General features: G+C 55.5%; 1 protein-coding gene across 1 annotated transcript in view; it reads right to left on the reverse strand.

Moving 5' to 3' along the window:
• The window catches only part of COL16A1 (collagen type XVI alpha 1 chain), a 93,801-nt gene extending 82,788 nt beyond the window's left edge, over nucleotides 1-11,013 (reverse strand). The window contains exons 1-3 of the mRNA XM_077837680.1: nucleotides 10,899-11,013; nucleotides 9,487-9,890; nucleotides 6,659-6,781 (exon numbers count right to left, since the gene is read on the reverse strand). Coding sequence (XP_077693806.1) covers nucleotides 6,659-6,743 — 85 coding nt within the window. The 5' untranslated portion in view covers nucleotides 6,744-6,781; nucleotides 9,487-9,890; nucleotides 10,899-11,013. The remainder of the gene's footprint in view (nucleotides 1-6,658; nucleotides 6,782-9,486; nucleotides 9,891-10,898) is intronic.
• Nucleotides 11,014-17,096: the final 6,083 nt, after the last annotated feature.

Here is a 17,096-nt window from a genome sequence, read left to right on the forward strand (position 1 = left end):
GTGCCCCCCGGCCAGGACAGAGGGGTAACGGGTAGCTCCAGACTCCCCCGTGAGGGGCACGTGACAGCACAGGGCTCCTGGGTTCTGCCACTGACTCCCGGGCAGCCTTGGGCAAGGTGTGCTGGGAGCCTGATTCTCATCTCATGCTGCTCCGGGCACATGGGCCGTTTGCAGTCCCTGTAAGGCCCCGTGCCAGAGTGGGGCAGAGCGGCCACAGTGTGAAGAAGAGTCAGACGTGGCCGTTCTGATCCAGAGTCCATTGAGGCCAAAGGAAAGAGTCTGACTGACTTCAGCGGCCTTTGGGTCAGGACTCCAGGGCCCGCGTTTCAGAAGTGTGGAGCGCTCACAATTCCAGCCAAAGTCCCTGGACGCAGGAAGCGCCCGGCGTCTCTAAAAACCAGGCCCTTTGCCTCCTGCTGCAAAGCACAGCCCTCTCCCCCTTGAGCTAAAGGACTAAGCTCCTCAGCTAGGATCAGTAGCAGGCAGCTACAGAGGGAGGCAAAGCTGCACTGGGCCAGCGTGAACACTGCTCTGACCCTTTACCAGCCATGCAAACAGGGGATCATTAGATATGCAGCTTCTTTTGGGGTGGCAGCTGTTTAACAGCTCACAGCAATACCACCCATCCGCTGAGGAGAGGAAGAGGAGAATACCGCATCCAGCTGAATCTGCTGTGTGGGGGATGGTATCACAAAAAACAGATTTGGGCAGGGCACTGAGGCAGGCATGGTCAGGGTCTGTTTCCGGGATTTCCAGGGGTAGCTGCACATGAGCGAAGGCTGCAGAGAAATTGCTTGTGTGAGTTGAGGGAGAAGTTTCTGCAATGGTGCCATCTTCCTGGCCGCTTTCCTCCGCCTGCTCTCAGATGCAAGAGCAGAGTTGACTCTCAAAACATCCTTCCAGCCGAAGCCAGGAGAAAGCATGCGTGGGGGGAGAGGATATGCCAGGCCTGTCTTAGTCCAGAATGGAGAGTCTGTCCAAAGAAGAATCCTCCTTTATACGAACAGGCAGAGCCATGGAAAGCAGTCTGGCAAAGTTCAGTCCGCTTTGCCCACGTCTGTCTCTCTTCGGAGCTCCAGCAAGTTGACTTGGCAGGATTGTTTGTGGTAACAGGGAGTGTTAAGTGAGACTGTCCCCCAGAGGCTGATTGGGAATTTGTAGCCACAGGCGCACTTGAGGCAGGATGCCCCAGGGCCTAGGCCACTTACCTTGTGCCAGGACACCTGGGTTCTATTCCAGCTCAGACGGTAAGCAGCTGGGTGGCCTTTCTCCATGCCTCTGTTTCCTCACCCGCCCTGTAAAGAGTGTGAGCTCTTTGAGGCAGGGCCTGTCTCTCACCATGTGGTGCGATGGGGCTTGTTGGCGGGGGACTTCAAGGTGCTACCATAGGTCAAATAATTATCCAACCAGGGAACAAAAACAGTAGCACATGGCCCTTGGGCTGGATTTTAAGAAGCGCCTCCGTACCAATCTGGGCCCCTTCGATGCCTCTGAGCGGTTCTGCAAACCTGGCTGCATGGGTCCAATCAACGCAGCTCAGATTTCAGGGAATGAATTCTCACCAGCAGGAGAAAAGCTGTTCTACAAACGAACTGGCAACGATCACACCGGCTCCCAGGCAGTTGGCAAAGAGAGGAAGGGAAAGTTCATGGGCAAAACCCTTTGATCTGCTAAATGCCGTTCCCCTCCCAGGTACGGTGCGGATTGCTGACTAACAACGGAGAGAACAAAAGCTTCGAATGGGACGACCTGAAACAGCTTCTCGTGTTTCCACATTCCCCTGGGGTGCTGGTACCGACGGGATGAGAAAAGGGGAGAACCCGGGGCAGGAAAAGGGGCATGCAAGACGGGCTGTAAATGGAAAGGAGTCTCGTGATCATTGTGTGTGACAGTGAGCAGCGGGCCCCATGGGGAATGCTTTCCCAGTTCCTTCTATTTCAGAGCGAGAGCTGTTTGCTCTGGGGTTGCAGGTGTATTATTATTCCTGGGTGGCTTTATTCGAAGTGACTTGCCACTGCACGCGCCTCCTCCCAGCTGGCTGCCTCTGGCTGAGCCAGCTCGTCTACAAAGCGGCCAGTTTAATAGCATGCGAGCCTGCCTGGTCAGAGCACCAGGGCTCCTGTATTCAGATCCCAGCTCCCTGAGCAGCTCCCAGATCCCAGCTGGCCGACCAAGTGACGCCACTTGGCCTTCCCAGCTAGCTACCGAGTTTACTCCTGCAAGCCCCGTTCGGCTGGCCAGGCGCAGAGCCCACCACTGCTGCAAGCGTTTCAATTGCTTTTGCGTGCATGGGGTTGCGTGCTTGTCCACGTGCCGAGCTTGGCACATGCATGCTGCAAGCCGGGGGCTGACGGAGAGGTGTGACCCGGCCGAAGGAGCCCAGCAAGTCCAGGGGTCAGATCCCCACTGGGACAGCAGCTCTCTCTGTGGCCTGGGCCGAGTCACCTCTCCACATTAGCCTCCCCATCTGCAAGGTGAAGGCATCGATTCCTCCGGCCTCAGGTGCATGCAAGGCTAAATCAGTTGATATCTGCCGAGTGCTTAATAGGTGATAAATGCTGGGCTATTCCCTGGGGTCTCCCCACTGTATTTCCCCGTGTCTCCCTTTGATCCCAGGCCCGAGACCTGTAGTAACAGAGAACACAACTGAAAGCAGCTGGTGCCAAGTCCTCACACACACCCATGGGGAGCAGCCTGACTTGGCCAGGGGCAGGCGCGCGATGATCTAATGAGCCTAAGATCCGAGCTCTGGCACGTGCTCATGGGCGAAGGAGGCTGCTGGTGTCCAGCTGGCAGCAAGAGCCCCGCTAATAGCAAGAGGGATCTGTGCCAAGCAGGAGGCCCCATTAGTGACCTCAGTGCAGGCTGCGGCCCCGCCCAGCAGGGCAGCAAACTCCCCGGCCCTCGCTGCCTGTGACGATTCAAGGAGTCCCCACCCCAAGGGGGCTTTGGGAAAGCAGGGCCCCGGCTGCAGAGCCAGGCTCCTGAGCCTCACTCGGCTCGGCAGGCCTGCTGGGCTCCGACTTCTCCTGGCATCCGTCAGCAGAGCCAGCTCCGAAGCAAGCCAGGGTCCAGGCTGGGAAAGGAGAAGGAGCAGGGAGGACAGTGGTGGGAGCCCTACTGGCGTGGGGGGCTGCATCCTTGGCCTGTCCATACTAGCAAGGACTTGGGGCCAGGTCAGCAGTTTATGGGATGCTCGACTGAGCCACCCCGAACCCCAAGGGCCGGAGGAGAAGGGAATCCACTCAGAGGGGCTACAGAACTTTAACCTGCAGGCCTCCTTGGCTAGCAACCCACCTCCACGGCTGATCCCAGTCTCCACAACCCCCAAGTCTCTCTCCAAATGGCTGATTCCAAGGTTCCCACATAGCCTGGCTTGGCCCCCTCCCCACCCTCCCCTGTATCCTGAATGCGAATCTCCTGGCTCTGCTGATTCGCAGGCAGGAACCTTGCCACTACTCCTGCCTGGCATCTGCCCTGTGGAGACCAAGGGCCTGAATCTCCATTGCCCGGCCTCTCTCCGCCACCCTTCTGACGGGCAGTGCTCCGCACTCACTCTTCACGTGGGCGAGCAGCGGCGCTGGGGCAGGCCATGGAGAGTCAGGCCTCGGAAGGGCATGAAGGTTGTGGGGAAGCGAGGAAACTCGGAGCCAGGACTCCTGGGTGCCATTTGCAGTTCAGACGCTGGCTATCAGTGTGAACCTGATCAAACTGCTGCCCCTCCTCTGTGCCTCAGTTTCCCTGTCCACAACTCAGGGATGATGCCGCTCAGCCGGGAGGCTATATTAATTAACACTGGCAAAGTGCATTAGAGCCCATGGAGGGTCAAACTGTGTTGATGCCAAAGTGTGCACAGTATTGCTCATGGGTTGTATTATCCATCAGCCCCAGCCCCCTCTCCTCATGGACGGAGAGGCAGGAAAGGGAAGTGCCAGACTGGCACTCAGCGATGGCTCCAGGCAGGGAGAAGAATTTTCCAACTGCCTAGGCCCCGATGAGCCTTTGACCATCTACGGAGGAGGAAACCAGGCCCACCGGGATCATATGGCCAAGGCGTGGGCTGGACAGCCAGCCCGGGAGCCAGACCTTAAAGGCTCCACCACTGAATAGCAGCACGCGTGACCCCCAGCAACCCTTCCTCGGTATCCTGCGACAGCCTGCCTCCATCCCCCCTCAGGAGCACTTGCGAGACACGGGGACCCACCGACCCTTTGTGAACTTGCCAGGGCCTGGCATACAGGCTTAAGCCCCATGGGATGGCCCAGCCAGCCCTCAGTGCTGGCCCGCTCCCGGAGCAGGAAAGCATCCCAGCTCTGCACAGAGATTGCCTGTGTGCGGGGAAGGAGAAGGGGTGGCCGGCGTGGACAGCAAAGCACCAACGGCAAATCCCAGCTGTGACGAAGTGGGATTGTTCTTAATGTTTCCTCTGAATAGTGTGGGGGCGCCTCAGTTTCCCCTATGCAGTTCTTAAGTCTCTAGGTGGTGGGATAAGGGGGTGTAATTGTTGCAGAGCAAAGGGCCAGTATACATAAATGGCCGACACTCTGTCTCCTGGCAACTGATGGCCTGGGCCTTTCCCTCTGCAAGGTGAGAGCTAAAGGGTTGGAGAACAAAGGAATCTGGTGACCTGCTGGCCCGGGAAAGGGACAAAGCCCAGAGGAGGAGGGGCTGGAGAGAGTTTCAGTTTGGGGCTGGCTGGGGACATGGAGTGAAGGGCAGACGTGGTTGTCTGGCTCACTGCCCCCCCAAAATGGACCCGGCTGAGGGGTCCTGTTTTCTGCACCTACAAGCTGGTTTAGACCATGTTCCTGTCGTCTAATAAACCTCTGTTTTACTGGCTGGCTGAGAGTCACATCTGACTGCGGAGTTGGGGGGCAGGACCCTCTGGCTTCCCCAGGACCCCGCCTGGGTGGACAAGCTATGAGAAGCGCACGGAGGGGCAGAGGAGGCTGAATGCTGCCAGGTCAGACCCAGGAAGGTGGAAGCCGTGTGAGCTATGTGCTCTGCAGACAGGCTGCTCCCAGAGAGGAGACCTCACCAGGGTTCTGCCTGGCTTCGTAGGGAGCAGTTCCAGAGCATCGCCCGGGGACTCTGTGACACCAGCACAGACGGGTTTCACGGGTGAGTGGCATTTTGTTACTGCTTCACAGGCCACGTGGGGCTCGGAAGGAGCCTTCTGCTCTCTGGCGGGTTAGACAGACTTGGGTCAGAGGCAGAAACAATCGATGAACAGCTTTGCGGCATGTTGCACCGGGCTGAGCCGGCCAGACCCGGCTTTATTCCTGAGCCAACGCGGAAAGCGCTGTCCTACCTTAACCAGCAGCCCCCGGGAGCACTCTCCCTAGGTGTACATACAGACTGTCCCCGTCACTGGAGCCCTACACGTCTCAGGGAATTCCCCCCAGGGGGCAGGGTGGCCCAGGGGTTAGAGCGATGGTCTTGCTATCTCACTTAGGCCCAGATCGTCGGGGCTATTTGGGCACCGAGCGCCCACTGAGATCAGTTTGAGTCTCTCTGGGCCCCAGTTCCCCATCTGTGCAATGGGGATATAGCCCTGCCCTGGCTCTCGGGGCACTGCGAGGGTAAACGTGGGCAGGACTGGGAGGAGCTCGGGTACTCTGCCGGCGGGAGAGCTGGGAGGTGCAGCGCATGTGCCTTCCAGGGGTTCTCGCAACAAATGGCCACTCTGACACAGCCGTATCTGTCCCTGCTTCCCGCGGCCCTCCAGCGAGAGCCCGCCCCGGGGAAGGTGGGGCGGGAGCTCACCAGCCTGCCCGTACCCCAGCCAGGCAGGAGCTGCCCAGGGGAATGCCCTGCTGACCAAACACGGCAGCCACCTCCACTGACCAGAGCCGCCTCCAGCGCCATGCACACCGGCCCCCGTGCGTCCAGAGGCGCTGCCCGGAGCCCCCGAGGAGGCTGCGCGGTGCAGGGCCCTGATCCCTGCTAGCCCTCCCAGCGCAAACCCCAAAGCGGCGCATCTCACTGCCCTTGGTAACAGGTAGTCAGGAACAACAGCTGGGCACTGCAGGGAGGGGCCACTGCTTTGCCCCGTCCCAGTCCTCGCCCATGCTTTGGAGGCTGTCGTGGCCACAAAAAAATCCACCGGTGGCTGCACGTGGCCCCATTTGAGAAATGCTGCGTGATACCCAGGACAGCGCTGATGTGCCAAGGACAGCACCCCCTGCAGGAAGGAGCCGTCGGGCTGTGCTCGGCTCCCGTGCTCTGCAGGGTGGGGTGCCAGCTCCGAGTACAAAACACCCCAAGTCTCTGACAGCCACCTGAGCAGCTGCCTGGGAAAAGCAGCCCCCTCCCCACACCCGCACGCAGTGCTGCCCTACTGCAACACGCTGGCACTGGGATTTGAACCCATCACCCCCCGGCATAGGCACAGAGAGACCTGACCCCTCCCTTCCTACACATGGCTCTGCCTGTGCATCTCATTCCTGCCCTGCAGCCCCCCCTGTTATCCCAGCCCTGGGCTCCCCAAACACAGCTCTGCCAGCGCCCCTCAATCCTAGCCCCCATTGCTAGTCCCGCCCTGGACTCCCTGCCAATCTCCCCTCCCCATCCCAGGGGTGAGTCCCCCAGACACAGCTCAGCCAGTGCCCTGCAGACCCAGCCCCCAGCCAGTCCGTTCTGAGTGCCACTCTCTTACCTGCTTTGGATGCAAGGAGCTTCCCTCCTGTGCAGGTGCCAAGGAGGCCAGCTAGGCAGAGAGCAGAGACCCAGGCTCCCAACATGGTGCCCCCAGGGGGGTCAGGGACCAACGCTGCTGCCTCTGGAAGTGAAAGAAACCAGTCATAAGTAATATGCTCAATGAAGATGGGCACAATCCTCTCCTTAGCGCCCGTGAGCCTGGCCTTACTGTCCCAGCAAGGATCCATTCAGGTCCAGAGCAGTGGGCAGGGGTGTCAGGGGACTTAACGGGCACAGTAGGCGGCCCACGCATGGTTTGCAGAGCGGATGCTATGGGTACGTTCAGGCCCAAGGCATAACGCACGGGAATGATCCCTTGCTAACAGGGCTATTCATGAAGACGCCGGCTCAGTAAGGATGGGCCCAAACCAAAACCCCAGATCTCTGGGATATCCAGATGCAGGATTTGCTGCTCTGACCCAGCCAGCCCCGTAGTCAAGGGGGGAATGGCAGAGATGTCTGTGCCCAAGCTCAGCATCAGAACCTGCTCTTTCACCCACCCCAGCTGTAAACACCTGGGTGTGTATCACATCCAGGGTATCAAGCGTGCCTGTCGCCGTTTGCACATGGGTCTACGAATGGCTGCCCCAAAGAGCAGCCCAAGAGACAAGCGCTGGCTAGAGAGAGACGGGGGAGTCAGCAGGGGCTTCGAGGAAACACCGAGACAAGACAGACACCAGGTGGGGCAAAGGGTAGAACACATCAGCAGAGCGATCAGTGTAAAGGCAGCAAATATCACATTGATTCCACAATTTTGAGGGGGTTAATTTAGTTGGGGTGGGGGGAAGATCAGCTAACTGGAAAGGGCAGCAGGGATGACAGGGACAGGGCGGGGAGAAGGGAAGGTGAAAAGGGATGATGAGGGTGGCACGGATGACTCTGTCTTGTGGCCGTACCGCGAGCAAAGCCAGTGCACAGGAAAGGAGAATTCAGTCCCCTTCTGCTGCAGCTACTGCCCCAAAGCAACCCTGACGCAGCCTGACTAGACTAGTCCACGTGTGCTCTGAACACAGGGGGTTAAAGCAAATCCCTTCACAAACACCGCCGCTGCCCCCACACCCACGAAACCACTCCAGGAACAAGATACGGGATGGAGAAAACTCAAAGGTCCCGAGCTTGGAGAAACCTTCAGAGAAGAGACGTTCATCGGAGCCCCTTTATCCGGAAGCCTCCTCAGACTTCGCTAAATCCACCAGGATTTGACCAGCTGATCCCAGCAAGACATGGTTTAGGTTAATTTTTTTAACATGCACAAAATAACCCCCCATCTAGATTCTTTACATTCCCCCAGTGAAACCGAGCAACAATAGCACTAAAACTGCCCTCTGAAAAGACCGACCATCTGGGTGGCTTCTTGCTGGGGTTTTCTGGGGCTGTTTTTAACTCCTCAGACAGTTGCACTGAACTTATTCTATTGCTTGCTTTGGCCACAAGGCCCTAGCAAGGCGAAAATCTTGCCCCTAATAAGAAACCGATGTGTGGGAAAGGATTTTTTTGTTGCTCAACCTCTCCAAGAAGAAAGGGAAATGCTATTTTGATGATAATTTTCCTGCAGCGAATGCTGTAAAAGAGCGCGGTGGAAACTTACCAACAATTTGCAAAATAAAAAAAGGAGGGGAGAGAAACGTTACTGCCAAGTTTGGGGTTAACCTCCTAGCTTTCTCCCCGGCACCTCATGCCTGATTCTTGCCTCTGAAGTCAGGCAAGAGCCCCTGTTGCTGCCGCACTTCAAAGATGAAAATCTGGCAGCCCACGCTTTAAACTTCATCCCAGGTGGAATTTCCCTCCCCCACCCCCCTACCTTGACCTTCGTGGTGTGAAAACCGCCTGTCTTATCGCCACAAGGCCGGCTTTGAACCCCACGCACTTCGAGAGGGTTCCACCAGGGGGCAGAGCACAGATAAAAAGAAAACCAGCCATTAACCCTAAGCCGGGTGATGTGTTAACATCGTGGCATTAAACCGTGGTTGACGCGGAAGGTAAAGGGGCCGGTAAAGAAGTCTTCTCCAGCCTGCGAACCCAGAATAAATCAGAGCTTGCCCCATAAACCACATGACATAACATCCTTTATTCACTCCATGCAGGGGTGGGGTGGGGGAAGCACCAGATCACCAAACTGAACTCCTGTGTAACACAGCCACCAACCCCCACCCAGCACCCGCAACGAACTTTGAAAGATCTCCCTGTTTCCCGAGCAATTTTGTTTTGACCCTTAGGTTAAAAACTAACATCTACTAAGCAGCTGATTCTCCATGGTCCCTTTGGTAGCCCCTCAGCCAGGTTTCACTGTCTATAAAACATGTAGGTGCAGGTTGGGAATTGAGAGTAAAGAGGCAAGCAAGGCCAGACACGCACACAGCGCGGCTCGCTGCACAGTGAGATCTTTGTTCCCTTGAATGTTTCCCATCTCCGGATAGTTTCCACTGTGGCACGCTGGGTCGATGCAGTCCAAGGGCTTGGACTGATCAGCTTCCAGGCCCCCTTGTGCAGGCTGGAAATCACAGGCATTGCTGGATGCTGGAGTAGGTAATCAAGAAAACAGAAGCCTCCACAAAGGGGAAACGCAACCCGTCCGGAGCTTTAGAGCGTACCCCAGCTACACACTGCCCTCTGGCCGTGGTGGCTCGCTGCCCCTGCCTGTCGGGAACGGAGATACGTTCCCGTACCTGCCCCCCACCCAAGCAAACCTCCCTGCCAGAGAAGGACTCACGCGGGACAAAAAGTCCTGGGGGTTCCAAGCAGCTAAGTCAGGCCCCGGCCCGAGCGAGGGGCTAGTTGCCAGCTTACCTGCCAAAGAACTGAGGTGGTCGTGGGGTTAGTTGCAATTCAGACGGGGCACCGGCTTCGGGACCATGTCTGCAAGTTGGGGAGCGGGAGGCCCCGGGTGGGGGATGCCGCGAGAGGACGCACGCGTCAGCAGGACACGCCAGCAGTCCCACGGAGCTGTTCCTGGCTGGCGTTCGCTCCAACTTCTCGATCGTCGGGGAAGATTTATTCCGGAGCAGGGGGAGGATTTCGAATCCTTGCGGCGGAGGGAGCGAAGCAGATCTCCTCAGAGCGCCACTGACATCTTCTGGCCCTGCTGGCTGCGCCCTGGCCTCCTCTCAGCCCTCTCTCCTGCTCTGCCTTTCCCTCCCGAGAGCGAGCACTGACTGTGAGCAGAGAACTTGCTGCTTCGCCAGGCCCCCGAGCTGGAAACGACAAGCCCTTCAACGTGTTGGAATGCCAGAGCAGCTTAATCAAGCCCAGCTGGGACAAGCACAGCGCTGCGAGGCAGGGAAAGCCTCTTCCAGCTCCACAGACGCGCCGTTTGACACATGGCCCCGAGGCTCGCTGGGCCCATCTCGCGGCTGGCGGAATTCGAACACACTACTTGGGTCCATTATCCCCTAGAACAGCTATTCCCCCCCCCCCCACACACACACACACCTCCCGGCCACTGAGGATAAGAACAACCCTGCCTTGGGGTGTTTAATGGGACACCTGGAGGCTCCTTGCTGGCCCTTTTAAGAATCTTGGGTGGGACAGTTATGCTCTAGCCTTCTCCTCACCTAGCCCCCTTGCTCCACCCTGTTCCGCCCCCCACCCTCTTGGACACAGGAGTCAGCCCAGGGCATCTGAAATGCTGGGCACTGTAATAATACCTGGCACATCTCACAGTGCTTTGCACATGTGAATCCCCATTTTACAGACAGGGAAACTGAGGCAGAGTGAGGGCCACAGCTCAGAGGAAGGATGGCCCAATGGGCAGGGAATTCAAGTCTGAATCCAAGGCTAGTGAAGTCCCTGCTCTGCCGCAAACTCGCTGTGACTTGGGCAAGTCACTTACCCCCTGTGCCTCACTTTCCCATCTGTACAATGGTGATAAGGGCTCTGCCCTACCTCCCAGGGGTGTGGTGAGGACAGATACATTACAAACTGGGAGGTCCTTTCAGATATTACACTAATAGGGGGGCAGATAAGTACTAGCCACCTAGACCTTAGCCACAGAAGCACGCTGTCTCTTCTACAACGCCAGAGGGGCCGTTTCCTTGGGCTTTTCCCCCCGGCCCCAAGACCACCCTGCCAGAACGGCTGCAGTGCGGGGTCTGACATTTAGAACATGGCTGCCTTCCTTTCAGCACCATAATGCTGCATTTCCTCTGCTCTGTATGGGGCTCAGCCTCACTGATGGGGCTGGAGAGCGATCGTGTCCAAACCTGGCGTTCGTTTCTCCATGTGCTGCGAGGCCGAGCTGCCGGCTTTCCGGACTAAAATAGCTTTTCTAAAACTCCTTGGTGCGGCCAGCCCCACCAAGCCAACAGGGCTCCGGAGTGGGAGCTTGGTTTGATTCTGGCTCACACATCAGCAGCATGGCTTCCAGATGCAGCCTCCACTCCTAGGGGGCGGGAGACATGAGCCAGGAAGATCGGGGCTCGGTTCCCAGTGCCTAGGTGGGGTTTGCGGTGCCGGCACCAACAGGATCTCGCAGCTCCGACATCTGCACTGGGAAGGGAACAAACACAGAACCTCACACTCCAATTGCCAGAGTAAAACAACGCTTGGCAATGCAGTTATAATCAGGACAGCTGCATCCACGGGGCCTGATTCTCAGTTACACTAAGTCCCCTGTAGGAAACAGACCCTTGAGCATCACCCCAGCTCAGGTAGATGCTGGTGCAGGATCTACACCTGCCCTGCACCCAGTCCCTGGTGCAGGGGGCAGATTCGGGGCTTGGCTGGAGCACCCTGGATGACAGCTATTCTCTGCCCCCCATGACCCAGACGGGTCCATGGAGGTTAGCGTGTGAGTTAGAACAGCCTTGTGGTTGCTCTACCTGATACCAGGTTCCAAGCAGGCCCCTGCAAAGCTCTACAATACACACACGGAATGAGCCACCCTTTCCCCTGCAGGATCCGGGGCAGCGTCGGGCCCCGGAAGGACACAAGAAGCTGCCAACAAGCAGAAAGCGGTTGTGGGGGTATGGGGGTAAATATGGCGAAATGCAAACAGCTGCAGGGAGCTGGCACCAAGGTCAGCAGAGCTCAGCCTCCATCTGTCCTTCCCCAACCACTGACCCGGGCACCAGATCCTCCTCTGGATCGCCTCTCGCTGCCCATTGCCAAGGGCCGCCTCCCCTGCTGAGCACCCATCGCTGACGGAGCCAGCTCTCTCCGCCACGCGCCCCCTCCCCGGCTTCCCGTCGAGGATGGAAAAGAAGTGCGAGGTGCAGCGAGAGGCCTCCAGCCCCACATTAATGACAAAACCACAGACAGCAAGCGTGTAGCGAGCCCCCGCCACGTTCTGCAAGGCCCGCTGAGTCAGGCAAAAATCGCAGCCTCGTTCCAATCACAAGGATTCCCAGTTGAAACCAAGGCCGCCACTTAGAACTTGCAGGAATTGATTTTCCACCACCAGCAGCAGCTTTTATCCCCGGCGGGGCTGAGTGGGAAATCTCTTAGCCAAGACAGGGAAGGGAGCCGTCAGCGTGATAGAAGAAGCTGTGTCAGCGGCCCTGTCACTGACGCCGCCGTCGCACAGGAGTGTGTTCACACACGATACCGGTTCCACGCGCCGAACCAGCGACGGCAGGATTCCGCTCCCAGGCCGCCCTGCTGGTGCTCGCAGCTGCTCCGCAGAGGGGTGCTGCGTGCGGCGTCCGCAGGTGGGTACCGAGCCATCGCACCTGGGCAGCAGAAAACGGTTGAAAGAAATACCGGATTGGGGATTAAAACTTCAAAGGGAATTTCCCAAGGCTGGGAGATGGGACACTGACCCGACGGATACATCAGGCTGCTCCTTTGAAACGCGGGGCTGGGGAATCCACTAAGCGGCTCGCATCACCTGCGTCTGTTCACCTGCAGCACTTTTCAACCTCCCGATGCTCAGCCAGTGTCAACTGGCTTCGCGCCACTGGGAATCCAGCCCACAGGTGCCATATCAGATCAGACCATTGACGAGCCAGTCCTGCATCCTGCCTCCAGCTACAGCTGAACCTTCAGAAGGTGACAGAAAACCCTATCATTGCCAACTGTGCAGTGCTGCATGGGGGTTGGGAGGTGGGAATAACCCTGCCTGACCCCTGCAGTGATCAGCCCTGAAGCATGACATTTCACGACCTCTGCAACGATAAGCAGTCCTACACTTGTTCAAACCTCTTAATATCCCACTATGGTACTTAACTCTTTGATCTCCTGTGGCAAGGAGTTCCACCAGGAAAAGCTGGGTCTACAAGGACGGATAGTCTTGCGACCAGGGAACTGACGTGGGATTCTGGAGATCTGTATTCGATTCCCTGTGTAACCTTTGGTTTATTACAATAAAAAAAAAATGAGTGCCTCGGTTTCCCAATCAGTAAAATGGGGGTAATAATTCTTCCTTTTCTCCCACCTCTCATCTATTAGATCACAGGCTTTTGGGGCGGGGGTTTCTCTCATTGTGTCCGCACAGCACTTGGCACAGTGGGGCCCAGCTCTCAGTTGGAGTCTCCAAGCATGACCAAAATACAAATAATAATTTCCTTGTATTTGTTCTACCCAATAAGTACAGATCTGCCGGACTCCGATGCCCACAAACTTTGGGGGCTGAGAAATTCAGCTCCTAAATGAGCCCATCCCTCGCTTTTCCATCCTTTCCCCACTCTGGCTCTCCCCTCCCCTAGGAGAACATGGTGAGGACTGACTACATTCAACTGGTTTCCTCCCTAACGATGACAAATCTATTTACACCAAGGCTTTACAAATGAGCATCAGAGATGCATGAATCTCAATAAACATGCTCCTCGTTAACAACTGGTATTTATTCAGCCCACAGTAAATAAGCCGTCCTGAGTGAGCCAAATGGTGCAACCAGCGCTCAGTTCAAATCCTCCTCATTTATTCTGGTGACAGTCCCCAAGACAGGGTATTTATTCCTTAGCTAGTTACACACAGTGATAATTAAGGGGTAATTAAAGCAACTGGGTATGAAACATAACCAAACTTCTATCATTCTTTTTTATTGGACAATTATTTTCCCAAAGCTGCTCTTTGTTTAAACCAACCAAAGGCTATTAAATAACTGAGTTTAGGAATAAACGTGTAAAAATGACGGTGATTTGTGCAGCTAGCAAAATGGCTTCTATCGCAGCAGTGGGGAAATAACAGCAACAGAGACTGATCTGGTATCGTGCCAAGGTGAGAGCTAAGGCACGAACAGATTATATAATAAACTGTGCTTATTAGCTCGCCCCATTCCTCACTCTGACTTTCATTAATTGAGCCCCACGGCACCTGTATGCAATGGGAGGTACAGTTATGGCAGGTGCAGACAGGTGGTGCTGTTACGCTTCATTTTACAAGTTCTTTTTCTGAGCGGGCAAGCGCTGTCTGGTCTTTGAAGCCTTGCCACGTTGTTGTCCATTCGACGCGTCCGTGTCTTGCTTGGGGAGCTGTTGCAAACAGCAAGACTGCTAGCGTGACCAGATGGCAAATGTGAAAAATCGGGACAGGGGATGCGGGGTAATCGGTGCCTATATAAGAAAAAGCCCCAAATATCGGGACTATCACTATAAAATCGGGACATCTGGTCACCCTAGACTCTGCGCCCATCTGGCTAAGTGGGGTCAATTCTTGGGGCGGAGCAGAGTTGCTCCTTGAAAACTAGGGCTCGGCGTTGGGCTGAGATTCCTGAAAGAGGAGTTTGCTTGTGTGCTGTTTGTGACCACCTCTGTCCCTGGGCTGGCACACTGAGGGACAAATAAACAAGCTACGCTGAGAAAGTACCCAGATCTCACTGATTTCCCCTCCAAGCAGAGCTGCAAGGCCCAGACACCTGCCACCATGCGCCCAAGGGGCGAGGCTGTTACATCCATTTGACAGATGCGGGAACCGAAGCACAGACAGGTCAAGTCACTTGCTCATGGTCCCAGAGGAAGGCTGTGTTACCATCAGGAACAAAACCCAGGAGTCCTGATTCCCAGTTCCCTGCTCTAACAACCATCAGCAAAGACCCCAGTGTGAACCATACAAACATCCTTCTCACAGGGGAGACGTGCAGTATCCCTGTCCACGTCCCAGTGGAGATGGGCTGAACTGGCAGGATGCAGCCTCCGTACCCAGCTGACCTGTTCTGGCCTAGGACTTATGTAACAAACGTCTACCACGTAAAAAAGGCACAGGAGGAAGATGGCCCCAGCTAGTGTTCTGACCTCAGCTGGGCTGTTTTGTTACAGAGGTAACAAACACCCAGGGAACTAGAATGCCATTGCACCAACCACTTAGGTATATTTTGCTGTCTTGTACTAGGATCTGATGGTTAACACAGGACATAGGTGGGAACTGGGAGCCAGGACTCCTGGGTTCTGTGGTGACAACTGAGTCCTGGCAGGCTTGGTTAGCCTCACTGGTGAAGAGCAGGTAAAGTTCATGAATTGTTACAGTGATCTGTTATATAAAACTGTTTAAGGACAGATGAGAGAAGGAGACAAAGGCTGAAGTAATTTAGACAGACAGGGCCCACTGGGACCACTCAAAGGCTGAGTTAAGATTCTGACTGGTGAACAAGAGGAGCAGAGGATTGGAAATCAATGAACGAAAATTGGTGTGTCAGAAATTAGGCCTAATTGGTGAACAGAACTATGCGGACGGATGCTCCGTTCTGGGGCTCTTAAAAAAGACTTTAGGAGAGAGAGAAAAAAGGAAAACATCTGCAGCGAAAGGACTGGTTGCTGGGACAGCAGACCTGGATGCTCCGGGGGGACACCTGACGATCCCGGCTGCACCGGCAAGGATCCCAACCGGATACATGTGAGATCCTGCTCTATCTTCCCCCCACCCACATGTGCTCCATTCTGCCCTCCCCCCAGCCATCTTCCCCCTGTCCCCTCTCTCTTGGCTTGTCACCCGATCCGGAAATCCACTGCACTGCACGGCACAAGCACAGTGAGATGAGGCGGCCTATCCAGCTCCGCCCGGCTTGAGAAGGGCCAGTGAAGGGAGGGACCTGACCCCAACCAGGTGATATCCCTGGCGGAGGAGGCGAGCCGGGGCTAGAACAACAGCTGTTGAGGATGATCTGTCAACCCATAGAACCTGTCCATGACTGACCAGCCACCCTGTATCTTGAGAACACCAACAAGAGCCGTATTTTCTCCTTCTTCACGATCACATCTCTTCTCTCCCTCCTGCGTCTGACTGTCGGTCTAAAGCAGGGACGTGACAGTCATTCCCAACTCAGAATTGAACAGAACTAGTCCCTGCCCTGCCCCCCGGGCCCCGACCAGGAGGACTGTTTGACTGAATAAGAGACTTCTAACAATATTCACTGTCTCCAAAAAAGGGACTTTGATAGATTTTGATTAAGTTGGTTTTGCACAACCCGTCAATTTCCATTTCCGTGCTGCTGCTATCCTTTGGATTCTTCTCCTTTTGTGTGTTTCACTCAATAAGTTTCTAACCTTTGGCATGAACTGTATGGTGTGTTTCCCATGGCACTAAGCAGGCAGAGGTCTGTATACCAACCCCCGAGCCTGGTTTAATGCTGTTTAATGTTGGACGGCGATGGAGTGATGTAAACATCTTTAACTCTTTGGGTCCACATATTGCATCTAAATTAATTCATCATTTTTATCACCCAGTTCTGGCACTACTTGCTGTGCGGGAGGAGGCAGATCACTTGTGTCTCTGGCTGCCTTGGCTTCCCCACCAAGAAAACAGGAACACCACGTATTTCCATCACTGGGTTTGCCAAACCTAATTAATTAGCCTGGCACCCACTTTATTTAATGTATTCACCAATGACCTGCCAAACACCATCGCCAGGCGGCTCACGTACACCATCGACGGTCTGCTTGGCCTAAAGGGACTGGGACTTCCGAAAGACAGAAAAGAACCTGCACATACAGCTACCACAAGTGACTACTGCAAGAAATGGAGCCTGAAAGCGAGTGCGTCAGAAACCGAGCCAACGTGCTTCCTCTTACACCACTCTCAGCTCCCCAACCTGAGCGTCACATCGCTTTGAATGGTCAGCAGCTGGCATGTGACCCAAAGCTAGTGTATCTATGGTCACAGTCAGGCAGAAATACCACCTCAATAAAGCAGCTCAAAAAATCAAGAGCAGAAACGGTCTCGTGAACAAACTGGGTAGGATCCACGTGGAGAGCCAATGTACAAATACTGCGTTGTTCAGGGCTCTCTCGCTGCTACTCACTTTGCGAATACGGTGCCCCAGTTTGGTTAAACTCTGTCCACACTAGACTAGTAACCACATAGCTTAATCCTACCAGGGGAATTATCATAGGCACATTAAAGCCAGCAAAACGTGTATGGTTACTAGTCGTAGCCGATACTCCTTCACCTAGCAGCCGGAGTCAGCAAGCAGCCAACAAACGGATCAACAAGGCACAGCAAATGCCACACGTGCCCCTGGATTTGGG

Source organism: Eretmochelys imbricata, chromosome 19 (genome assembly GCF_965152235.1).
Source record: "Eretmochelys imbricata isolate rEreImb1 chromosome 19, rEreImb1.hap1, whole genome shotgun sequence".
Classification (NCBI taxonomy): Eukaryota; Metazoa; Chordata; order Testudines; family Cheloniidae; genus Eretmochelys; species Eretmochelys imbricata.